At 46.1% G+C, this 11339-nt stretch overlaps 6 protein-coding genes across 6 annotated transcripts; 4 read left to right on the top strand and 2 right to left on the bottom strand.

Annotated features, from left to right (window-relative positions):
- Positions 1–23: 23 nt before the first annotated feature.
- BP5553_02718 (Uncharacterized protein) lies at positions 24–1057 on the bottom strand (the record flags this gene model as incomplete). Its single annotated transcript, XM_032011341.1, has 2 exons — positions 24–981; positions 1044–1057. 2 exons carry the CDS (start codon positions 1055–1057, stop codon positions 24–26), a joined length of 972 nt encoding a protein of 323 aa, XP_031871034.1.
- A 467-nt stretch (positions 1058–1524) lies between these two features.
- On the top strand, positions 1525–2371 carry BP5553_02717 (Peroxisomal membrane protein-like protein; the record flags this gene model as incomplete). Its single annotated transcript, XM_032011340.1, has 4 exons — positions 1525–1557; positions 1613–1728; positions 1795–2060; positions 2112–2371. 4 exons carry the CDS (start codon positions 1525–1527, stop codon positions 2369–2371), a joined length of 675 nt encoding a protein of 224 aa, XP_031871033.1.
- Positions 2372–2983: 612 nt separating this feature from the next.
- Positions 2984–4489, top strand: BP5553_02716 (Kinase-like protein; the record flags this gene model as incomplete). Its single annotated transcript, XM_032011339.1, has 2 exons — positions 2984–3656; positions 3714–4489. The coding sequence occupies 2 exons, from the start codon at positions 2984–2986 to the stop codon at positions 4487–4489; spliced, it is 1449 nt and encodes a 482-aa protein (XP_031871032.1).
- Positions 4490–5202: 713 nt separating this feature from the next.
- Positions 5203–5496, top strand: BP5553_02715 (uncharacterized protein; the record flags this gene model as incomplete). Its single annotated transcript, XM_032011338.1, has 1 exon — positions 5203–5496. One exon carries the CDS (start codon positions 5203–5205, stop codon positions 5494–5496), a length of 294 nt encoding a protein of 97 aa, XP_031871031.1.
- A 1886-nt stretch (positions 5497–7382) lies between these two features.
- Positions 7383–8354, bottom strand: BP5553_02714 (uncharacterized protein; the record flags this gene model as incomplete). Its single annotated transcript, XM_032011337.1, has 2 exons — positions 7383–7629; positions 7690–8354. The coding sequence occupies 2 exons, from the start codon at positions 8352–8354 to the stop codon at positions 7383–7385; spliced, it is 912 nt and encodes a 303-aa protein (XP_031871030.1).
- A 726-nt stretch (positions 8355–9080) lies between these two features.
- On the top strand, positions 9081–11069 carry BP5553_02713 (uncharacterized protein; the record flags this gene model as incomplete). Its single annotated transcript, XM_032011336.1, has 1 exon — positions 9081–11069. The coding sequence occupies one exon, from the start codon at positions 9081–9083 to the stop codon at positions 11067–11069; it is 1989 nt and encodes a 662-aa protein (XP_031871029.1).
- Between the last annotated feature and the right edge of the window lie 270 nt (positions 11070–11339).

Raw genomic sequence — 11339 nt, 5'->3', positions numbered from 1 at the left:
GCAAGTCCAGATCATCAGAGTCTTCAGCCTTGTCTTGACTTCTTCGCAGGCTCATCATCACTGATAGCATCTTCCATCTCATCATCCTCGGACCCCGCCACGTCTCTACTCCTCTTCAACCCCTTCATCTTCCGCGTCTGTAGCTCCTTCAAGTCTTGCTTGCCCAGATGTATCCTTCCAATCTTATCACCCATGATATCCGTAGAAATATTCTTCTTGGGCCTCTCCTGGCTGGTGCGGGCCTTCTTCATCGCTTCCTTCAGGATACTCTCATCGGCCTCCTTGACTCTGCCCACTCTGAAATCCATCCTCGGTCCCATCTCCTCAACCTCCACTCGTGGTAGCTTCTGCCCGCTTCGCTTCGTCTTGATTAAATAGACCCTCAAATGCACACTTGGCTTGGCTTCCTCGCCCTCGACCTCCTCCCTCGCGCTAATGGAAACAATATACTGCAATCCCTCGACATCAACCTTATCCGCAGGCTCGCCCTTGAAAAAGTCCGTGAAGAAGCTCTTTATCATCGTGTACTCATTTGTAACTGGGCCTTCAAACGGCGTGCCAGCAAATAGCAGCATGGGCTTCAATCCCACGGCGCACTTCTTGTTCTTGAACTGGTTCAACCGGCGGAAGCTATCGGGGTCCAAATTCAACTCTAGCATATCGAGAATCTTATACCCGAAGGTCCTTACAAGCGTCATAGCATGCGGCCGCTTCTTATTTGAGGATCCAAACACAAGGAGAGAGGCATCGTTTTTCTCGGAGAAGAATTCAAGGGATGCGGGGTCTTCGAAGGGATGAACGGCATTCTTCTTGGTGAATTTCTTGGCTAGAGGTATGCGCAATTGATGGAGATCGGTGAGCGCATCTTGAACAACTTGGGAGCAGGTGGTGTAGCGGAGGAAAAGGGTGGTTTTGGGGTTTTCGATAGGCTTTGGGGCTTTCTTGTCGAGCGCGCGCTTGCTGCGTGCATTGCGGGGTTTTCTGTGCATTAATTAGTATACCTATAATAGAATCATGGATTGTAATATATTTGAAATACATACATTTGTCGCAACATTTTGTATTATTGTTGGGGGGAATGTTGGGGGAAGATTCGTGAATTGAGCTTCCTGCGTTCGAGCTCGAAAATTCCTAATCGATAAAAAGTTTCCAAGGCGATGAGGCAGCAACGGTGTTTCTGCCTGGCGCCCTTTCTTCTTATCTCTCATATCTCACATGTTAAACTGAACGCAGATCCCTGCTGGCGGAATCTGTGGGGGAGCGTCGCGTGGGCCGAAGTCCATCCCTCCGAGGAAGCATTGAACATTCATCATTCATCATTCATCGTCCACCCTCATGTTCGCAACTCCATACACAACTGCAAGCTTCCCCGGATAAAGATCAATCAATTCGCCCAGTCCCATATTCGAATACAGAGCAGATATAGGCCTACACCGATGCAACGGTAGCAGTACTCCCAACTGTGCTACTGCACTCCGAGGTTCTGTAGGTACCAGTTGCCGAGGCTTGTTTCCTTCCAGCAAAATGTCAGGAATTGAAGTCGCAAAGGCAAGTCAAGTCGGAAACACCTCGAATGTCGCGGCGTATATATGCTGACGGTGCCTATGAATAGAAGGCGCTCGAGAAGATTATATTAAACCCAAAATATGCGGATTATCTGGCTGTGTTGAAGGCTGCCCGCAATGGCGCTGTGTATGGCGCAAAGGTTCGATTTCCGCATGCGCTGGTGTAAGTCTCGTCTTCCCACCCTTTTCCACATTCATCCGATGGTTGCTGAGTCTATATAAAATACAGTATGATATTTCTCTTTCGGTCAGGCACTGTGCAGGAGAAACTGCGCCTCATATTTAAAGCAACCCGAACACACGCCCAAAATCTAGCTAAATATGCCACGGTCTACAAGATGACGATGCTCCTCTTAAAACATATAGGTTCTCAGCCGGGGAAGGAAGGAGATTTTGATACCTTCTTTGCAGGCCTGTTAGGGGGTTATATCGTTTTTGGGAGGCGGTCAAAGAGAGGACATATTTCGTCTGTGAGCAAGCAGATTGTTGTTTTTGGTATGGCCACCATCCCCTTCCGCCTAGATTTTTGCTAATTACATGCCATAGTATTTGCGCGTGTTTGCTTATCACTCGCCGAGCTCTCCGTCAAGCCAGGCGTAGGCCTCATCAAGAGCCCCGAGCTTTCGAAACGGATATCCCGCGATGCATGGCCTGCCTTTGCAGCATTGAGTTGGGGTTCTATCATGTGGCTATTCAGGTGGCATCCTGACACGGTACAATCTGGATTGAAGAACAGCATGGAATACATTTATGTCCAGAGTGATCATTGGGATAGCCTGAGGAACTTCTTGATTTATAATAAATAGGCTAGTCGCTTGCATATCGGGAGTATCACTTCCACCAAGAAGTATCTTGGATGATGAAGGAAGGGGCTCATGGATTGAGACCTCAGTACACTGTATACATTAGTATAGACACAGCATGTGTGGGACCTACATCCGGAAGGAACCCTTAGATGGGACTAGATTAGACGATCTTATGATTTTGTATGTGATACCTCATTCTCTATGCGATTTGGCTTACATAATATGTCTATTTGTATGTTCTTCATATTACCCACCCGCCCTTGCCATATTCTCATCATTTGGATAATGAACAAGCTAGTTCGTTTATTAAACGACGAACAAGAAAGCTGTCGCAATAGCAAACTGAACAAGCAAAAGCAGTCCCGTTTGCATACGAAATAGAACAACCACTATACCTGTAGAACACAAGAACGTTCTTTTTCTCACCTCAAAATCATTTTGTACAGTTTCTGAAGGGGATCGACGACTCTTCCTCAGTTGGTTTACAAATGGAAAGAACGTGTTAAGACTTGTTGATCGCCGACCAAAAATTACAAATAATAATTTTGACTAATCAAGTGACCCCTTCGCGCCCCTGTGGAGTTGCTCAAATACGTGAGCTTCTGTTTCCGGATGCCCTCAGAACTCTCCTTCACCCTCGATGGTACCGGTTCCTTGATGCGAACCTCACTTCAGCTGTTCTGTTCATACGCCGTCGCAAGAGTATCAAGTCGTCACATTATTGAAAGCGGAATTCTCGCCGTCTCGTCATGTTTCACCGCCAAAAGAATGTCTACTCGTTCAAGACAATATCGGCCCTCTAGATTTGATGACGTGGAAGATATCGAGAGCTATACTACTGGAGGATTCCATCCAGTCCATCTTGGAGATTTATTTCAAGACAGGTACAAAATTCTTCACAAGCTTGGCTATGGTGGTTTCTCGACAGTGTGGTTAGCCCTCGACGAACAGAAGCACCGACGAGTTGCCTTGAAAATCATGCGAGCTGAAGCATCCTCGCACTGTTCAGAGCTCGAGATCCTTCAGCGACTAGGACGTAGTCCCAATGATGCCTCGGGGAGAAAGAACGTCACATCGTTGTTCGATCATTTTACGATCGATGGACCAAATGGGACACATATGTGTCTTGTCTCTGACGTAGCAGGGCCAAGTGTGGCTGCTTTGAATGACTGTCCTGGTAAAGTTGCAGGTAGTCGAAGATTACGATCAGATCTTGCTCGGAAGATTGCGAAACAAACTGTGGAGGCGCTGAAGTTTGTCCATTCGCATAAGCTGTGTCATGGTGGTAAATGCTTTACTCCGCGACAAGAAAGGGAGTTGTATCGCTAACAAGGGAATCCAGATATCACTGCCTCAAATCTGTTATTCCAGCTTGCTTCCATCAACGAGTGGTCAGAAGATGAAGTTTGCCAGCGGTTTGGTGAACCTCGGAAAGATCTTATTCTCACTATTTCTGGCTGCGAACCTGGAAGATCTGCCCCTCGATACCTAGTTGAGTCGGCTAACCTACTAGATCCGCGGTTCCTGGCTGAAGACATACTACTGGTTGACTTTGGCCAAAGTTTCGTAGTTGATAACCCCCCACAAGCGGAAGACATTGGCATACCATTTTCATATTGTGCACCGGAGGTTATCTTTGATTCGAAGGTGAGCAAGTGCTCTGAAATATGGGCGTTAGGGTGCGTTATTTTCGAGCTGAGGGCAGGTCAACAGCTGTTTCCGAGTTGGTCTGGAGGACAGGACGAGATCTTGCGCCAGATGGTCCAAACATTGGGAATATTACCAGATGGATGGTGGAATGCTTGGGAAAAGCGTACCAATTTCTTCAACGACGATGGAAAGCCAAAGCAAGAGTGGAGTGATGGCATCCCAAAAGCTGTTGAGTATCCGATAAGTGAAATTATAGGAGATATTGGATCTGAGGATGAAGAGGAAAAGGAGCCGCGAAAATCTGAAGCAATTTTGGAGCCCAGTGGTACCAGTGTGCCCCTTGAGGAAGCGGCACAAATGAATGACCTTTTGGATCGCATCTTTAAGTGGGCGCCAGAAGAGAGAATTTCTCTTGACGATATTCTCAACCATTCTTGGTTCGGGACGAAGCATAAGGACCCTTTTTAAGTCCCTAGCCAACGAGATATCGCTGCCAAGAACCACAGTAAACAGTAGAAATAGAATGTTAATTATGTGATACCGAGACTGGAGTTTCAAAACCCATGCGACTTTACTCTTGTAATATTTAGGGCTGCAAGGCTATCAAAAGCTTGTCACAATGTCACACTGTCGCAAACAGGGAAGGAGCATTTGGTGGTTTGACTCATCCGGCATCCATCCTTGCGCCCTCAGGTTACCACACGAGCATCGGTCCTGCATTCCTGCATTGGCTACGCAGTGCCCAATGGTCTGATTCGTAGGGAGGAAGTAATGCCTGCTGAGTAGGTCTATATGGTGCTGGGGATTGATTCGTCACTAGATACGATTCATACGAATCCGGTGGAAGGTATGAAGCCAGGTATGGTTTCTTACGTGCGTTGAGAAATAATATTCCCAAAAGCCATCAGACGATTATATTACACCTATCTTTGTTAGTCCTTTGGATAATGGCGTGCTTGAAGTTGCTGCCTGCACCGCTTCTATACATCCGAGTGAGAGCGTACGACGAAGAGTCCTGCAGAAAATATTGAAGTCGATTTAATTGAAAGCATAAAAGAGCAGCACATCATAAACGGGATCAATCCATCCACCCAACGCAACTAGTATTCCTACTCGTCATTAGCAATATCATATTCCTTTTCTACGCAGTTCAACATCCAAATCAAACTGAAAACACCAAAATGCCATCTACATCCCACAAAGACTACGCTCCCTCAATCAACTCCACCAATACAAGTGGCTCTTTTGCCACGACTAGACCCCTTCTCCCAAATCAAGACCAACCACAAGCCTCTAGATCTCAACGAGCTCTCGAGAAAGCCAAGAAGCTTCTCTCGGCAATCGGAGAGCCGCCGACGGCCGAGTATGACCGCCAGCAAGTGGCACAAGGGAATAAGGAGAATAAGGAGAAGAGCGTGAAGGCGACGAAGTATGGGGTTTATGGGGCGGCTGGGCCGTCGGGGGGGAGAATATAAGAACTCTGAACGCATTTGCCATTATGTATCGAGGTTGACTGAAGGCTGATAGGATTTATATGATGATACGGGTGATATGCTTTTTGTTTAGATAGCAGTGGGTCAGCTTGCAGTGGGGGGGGGGGTTTATTATATTACTTATACGGAGGATGAGGAGATGGATCCCGACTTGAACGCCCACTAGGTACGATGTACCGGCTGTGCGTGATATTGTTTCAGGGGGGACTGACTCCGACTAGGAGACTTAGGGATAGTCAGGAGATGCCTTGCTAGAAGATAGTAGATGGAATAAAGGTGGTGGAATATGAAAAGTGATAGGCGATTTCCTAGGGGATTAGTAGGCTGAAGGTGCTGTTTCGAAGAGAATATCACTTTTGGAGGTTGAACCGCTTTATGTGACTTGTTGGCTTTGTTCTAGTTGTTTTCGTTTGAATAGATAATTGATTAAGCTTTATAATGCAGTGCGGAGTCCCATAGAGGAGATGTTCTATTTAGGAAATTCACACTGAGCCATAAAAATACGGGCTGAGCCGGTGCGATTTGTAGACTGCCACCGAGACAAGGCTCGTGAGACGGAGAGCATCCCGCCAGTTGCTGCAAATTTGAAAATGTGACCGCTATAAATGTTTGCAGACAGCTCTAAACTGTAGGGTGGTGGAAGAGAAGCGAGTTAATCGGCACAGCAAAAACATAATGAAGCTATTAAAGAAAAAAGTAGCAAAAGAAATGTCTTCACGGAGCGTTGGATACCGAGAAACTTGAGCCAACTACCCCCTATCCTCTTGTTTTCTCTGGTGGAGCGTCCAGGCTCACTCTAGGTTTGTTACCGGTGACTTTTAACCACTACAACAACGCTTCCTAGTCGCCTGTCTCCAGTTTCAAGGGATTCTGCTTATTTTGATATATATATGATTGATGAGATCACAAGCAATTGTAGTCAGTCCCAAAGGGGAACTTCATGTGATGGCCGTCTGGTTTGACAGGCAACCGAGACAGCGTTGATCAACCTTTGTCCTCCGTATCTCCTGGTACCCCCGAAGGGTTTTATTCCCTCGAACTCAGGGGTATGAATGTTCGTAATACCGTAGATCTACAACACACTGACCTCACTTCAGAACATCCGAACTGTGGCTATCCTGCCTCAGTGAGACTTCAATTATCAAACGGATTAAACATATATTTGTCATTAACGTGAACGATAATCATTGGCAGCCTCAATTTCTACTACTATTATCGTCGCCGCTGCATCGTCAATCGAGAGATGAACAGACTCAGAAAGGCGGACCATCCATCAAGCTACCACAGTGGGTGAGTCTTATTACTTGGGGCCGAGGTTGGGGTATTTGATGGTAGGTCATATTTTGCTCTGTTGCATATCTCCTGTGCAAATACAAAACAAGCAACTCACTTATCCGCATAATCCATACTTTTAGCTGAAGTGTAATAGGAATTTCGTTAGCTTTCGAGGCTAGGGTTTTATCGTGGTTTTGGTAAAGATTTCAAAATATCAAAGGGTGGTTGCTAGCATGTCGAGTATTAAATTGGTAAGTGTAATGAATCATTATTAATGAAATCCGTGTTATATATGAGATTTGAGAATACAATGAAAATAAGGACTCTGCAGAGATAGGTAGCAGCGTTGGGTTTAGCTATCAAGCCATCGTTGGGACAAAATGCTGCGCCTGTCTGGATAGCGTCGTTCTTGACAATTCGAAGGAGTGGTGCTAAGTAAAATGCTCAGGTGGTGGGGCTTGAAGAGTTGAAAGTGGTGAAAGTAACTTTTTTAGCTCCGAAGATAAGCAGTAAAGCAGTAGCGGTGAAAAGCGACATCCCAAAAAGTGCAAGTGCGCAAGTGGACGATATACCAAAGACACCAAATCGGTCTCTTATGCTTCTGTCTCGTCCAACCAGTATTTTACAGGCTGAATAAGAGGAACGCCATAGGCCTCCTCCTCCTCTAGCAGTTCCTCAGTCGCGAACTCTACCAGCATTTTTTGTATAGCTTTCTTGAGTGTTAGGGAATTCCCTATACTATTCAACTCGTCTAGTTTGAGCGGGATTGTGTCAAGACAGGGAACCCTAGGTTCCCATATAGTGCAGCTGAAAAGAGGCTCGCCCATCACGGTACATACTCTAGTAGTTATTTTAGAATAAAGAAAATCTGGTGCCCAAGTGGTGCATAATGAAACGGACTTCAGGCTTTTAAAATATCGTAGGTACTCTCTGAGTACTACCCCACCGCGATAAACCTTGGTAAGATCCTGTGGGGACTCTGGTTCTCGGGAAATAGATATTCCCATTTCAGCACTCACAACGATATTTTGGACCTTCATTAGGTCCTTATAAACCAAGCTCTCCGGGAGTCTGATTTCCGGGCCCTCTTTCCATTTAATTAGGTCATCATTTCTGGCGCCATCATAGCCGATGATATAGCGAAGCGGAGGATCATCAAGGAATATAGAATCTGCTTCGAAATCAAAGAATAAGTCTGGTGTACCAAATGCAAGCCTGAATCTTTGTCTGGATACATTTCTTGCCTCTCTACATACACTGAGCGCTAAGGGGTTTTCCGGACGGTGCAATCGGACGAGTGTGAAAGGTAGATCATGAAAGTTCACGTGAGGGGTGGAAGCGTAGAGATAGTGGGAGCAACCACCGCAGTCATCTGGGTCGACACCAGTCCACTCTTTCCAGGTATTTACATCACCTAAGAGAATATCCCCATCAAACAGACAGCGAGGGCATAATTGTCGACTAACATGGATTGTCCGAGGCCCTGGCCAAGTAAATTCCCAGATCATAAGTCTTATCTCTTGTGGCAATCTGGAGAACTGGTGGAATGAAGTTGGGTTTGACATACTGACCTAGTGGGAGGGCACTCCTAGTTCAGTAACCGTCAGGTGCTATGCACTCTTTTAGGTTACAGAACAGTGGGAGGTAGGTGTGGAGTGTGAGTGTCAGTGTGTGCTTGACGTCGAGGACACCGAGATGAACATGTGGTGAATAGGAAAGATGAGCTCCGTTTATATAGTTGTGGGGGACAGCTTAGCCATGTGCTGTTAATGTAACGCGCAAGCTTTCAACAGATATCCTGTTTAGTTCATATCTTGCTGTATATTAAATTCTAGCTATTGATCTAACCCAATTTTTCTACTTCGAAGGTTCATAAAGAAGAAAATAGTTTCCATTGTTCTAACTTCTAAACATCTAGTCTCATGAGACGAATTGGTTAGAGGTAAATGGCGAACAACTACTTCTTTATTTCTCATATATTGCCCCTGTATAGTGTAATCTAAAGGCCGGCATGCACTTTAAAAGAGAGTTTACACTTTAAAAGTCTTACATCTCCGTTCTAAACTTCTGTCGTTTGGTTGCAATTAGGGGGTGCGCAGTTGGCTTAACTTGGTCACCGTGGAGTGCCACCTGAACCTGAACATAGACAACAACGTCTACATGAATCCCACATCTTGTCCTTGGATCTCTGTGCCTTTTCCTCATATGTAATATCCAGTCATCGCCCCCCCATTGTTTGCACTACACCATGTAAAGCAGCAACTAGCATTGTTTTTGGATATTGAAATGTTATGTCGGACGTGGAGATTCTGGTGCATACCTCTGCACCAAGCAGAGGCCAAGATGACGCCCGATATCGAGCACTGGCTCAAGCTTACATACAGTTTGTACCGGCGACTATCATAGCGCTGAAAGATGGCAACGACGAAGATGAAGAGGCCGGTAGGCCATCAAGCGATGCGACCGATGACATAACTGAACTGGTGGATAGCCAGCTATTCGAGGAACTGTGGAATAGCACGCAAGATGGCCCTGCTTCATGGGAGTCGTATCGTCCCGACGATGAACATGACAACAATACTACCGAGGATTCCCCTACCCAGGAAATATCACAAAGCCAACAAGGCCGATCGGAGACCTTTGTCTCCCCACAACTATCTTTCAATAGCGTCTTAAACAACGCAGATTCTCCAGCTTTCCGATATCATATCACGTGTGCCGAACTGCCCTCTCGAAAGCCCGCTGTAAGCCAAGAGCAGGATTCTGCTGCTTCCTGGCGACCTGCCCCAAGCACAATTGCAGATTCCCAACCAGATAATGGTAAGGGACTGCCGGCGTTTTCCTCTCCGACCACAATGCTCGAGCTCTACCTGCAGCAGATTGACAGCTCGGACGTGGAATCGCAAGAAGCGCCTAGTAGTCGAAGCCGCCGAAACGAGAGTGAAAGTCCTTCGAAGATGTCTAATATCCAAGACGGTTACTTGTCGAGCTTGCCAGAGGTTGGCAACCATGATTCTTTAGATTCACGTATGCGATATTTAGACCCACCCTTGAGGACCAATAGTCTTAAGATTCGTCATATGACTTCAAGTTCCGGGAATGTAGCATCACAAGTGCCTACCCCCTCCGAAAGAGGATCGTCACCTTTGGCAACAGAAATCAAGTCTGGGGATATATCAGACGCATATTCATATTCTGATGGGTCGATACCAGCGATACCCTCTCTCCTCAAGTATTTTCCCTCCCAATCTAAGCAAGCTAGTCAACGGGCTGAGTTAGCTTCCACACATGACAATTCCATGCATACTGCATCTACACCCTCTGGACCCTCTCTGACTACTAGCAAATCGCCTTCTGAGCATTTGCCTCACCGACTGGAGAATAACGGATCCGATTCACATACACCACTTGCTGTTGAATCGGCTTTATCACCAAGAGCAGCCGGCGATCAGAAGCCTCAGTCTTCCAACCCCATAATGGGATATCTAAGACATGGAACCTCTACATCTCATGCCATCCAACCGCCTACACCTCTGAAGTTAGACTCGCAGAAACAATCCGAGCACCGGCCAAGTAATCATAATCCCATTTTGGCATCTCCACACGACCCGGAACTCCAGTTAAAACGAAGACGGCCCGAATTAAGTTCCGGCAATACCTCATCATCTGCTTCAATATCTTCCCTATTGGAGCCTTTACAAAGATTGAGCAAGCCGCAAAAGAAGAAACGGATCGTAATAGATCGTTCAGATAATTCTAGAAGATTAAGTTCATCATCTTCCGGTCAGACACCCGAGGCCACATCTTCAATAACGACTAGGAGTCAGATAATAACTTCATGGTTTGACAAGCTCGAAATACATCCTCCCCCACCAGCAACCTCGTCAATGAACCTGACCCAAGAAATGCTCATCACTGAGTCCTTTCATACTCTGGCACAAAAAATGCCAATGAGCAAACTCTACAACCCAATACACCAGACTCGAGATTTGCGGCCCATGGAGCGTGGATATTGGCTAATCAACTGTGACTCTTGGAAAGACGATCTGCGTATGAGGAATTGGAATTGTCTTGGAAATTATATTGGGAAAGGGATGGCTGGATGGGGTGTTTGGTGTGTTAGGGATGAGGAATTCGGATCAATCAGGGTCTATTGCTGGGGAACAGTGGTGGGATATGTTTATTTGTTGCTTTTTATGGCTAGTGAGAGTAAGGTTAAAAGGCCGGGGGCGTGCTGGATAGGTGGGGATGGAGAGGTGGTTGTAAGGATGCCTTCATGATAGGAGAGATAGGGATAAAGAATTGTTTGGTTGATGTCAAGGTTGATGTTCACCACTTGCGAAATATAGCACTTGCAAGGACGTTAAGCGCAGCCGTATTTCCACTGTTCGGTTTGTGTTAATATGGGCAAGTGTAGGTAGGCAGGCAGGACTCAATGGAAGCATGGCATATGTAGGCGGCTTGGTGAAGTGGTGTACTAAAGGATCTAGCAACAAATTCGATAGCTAATACATCATCTCACACAATAAACCAATGAGACATTCTACCAT

Source organism: Venustampulla echinocandica (genome assembly GCF_003357145.1).
Source record: "Venustampulla echinocandica strain BP 5553 chromosome Unknown scaffold_1, whole genome shotgun sequence".
Taxonomy (NCBI): Eukaryota; Fungi; Ascomycota; class Leotiomycetes; order Helotiales; family Pleuroascaceae; genus Venustampulla; species Venustampulla echinocandica.
The sequence above is the reverse complement of the archived record's forward strand: the minus strand, read 5'-3'. Positions and strand labels throughout refer to the sequence as shown.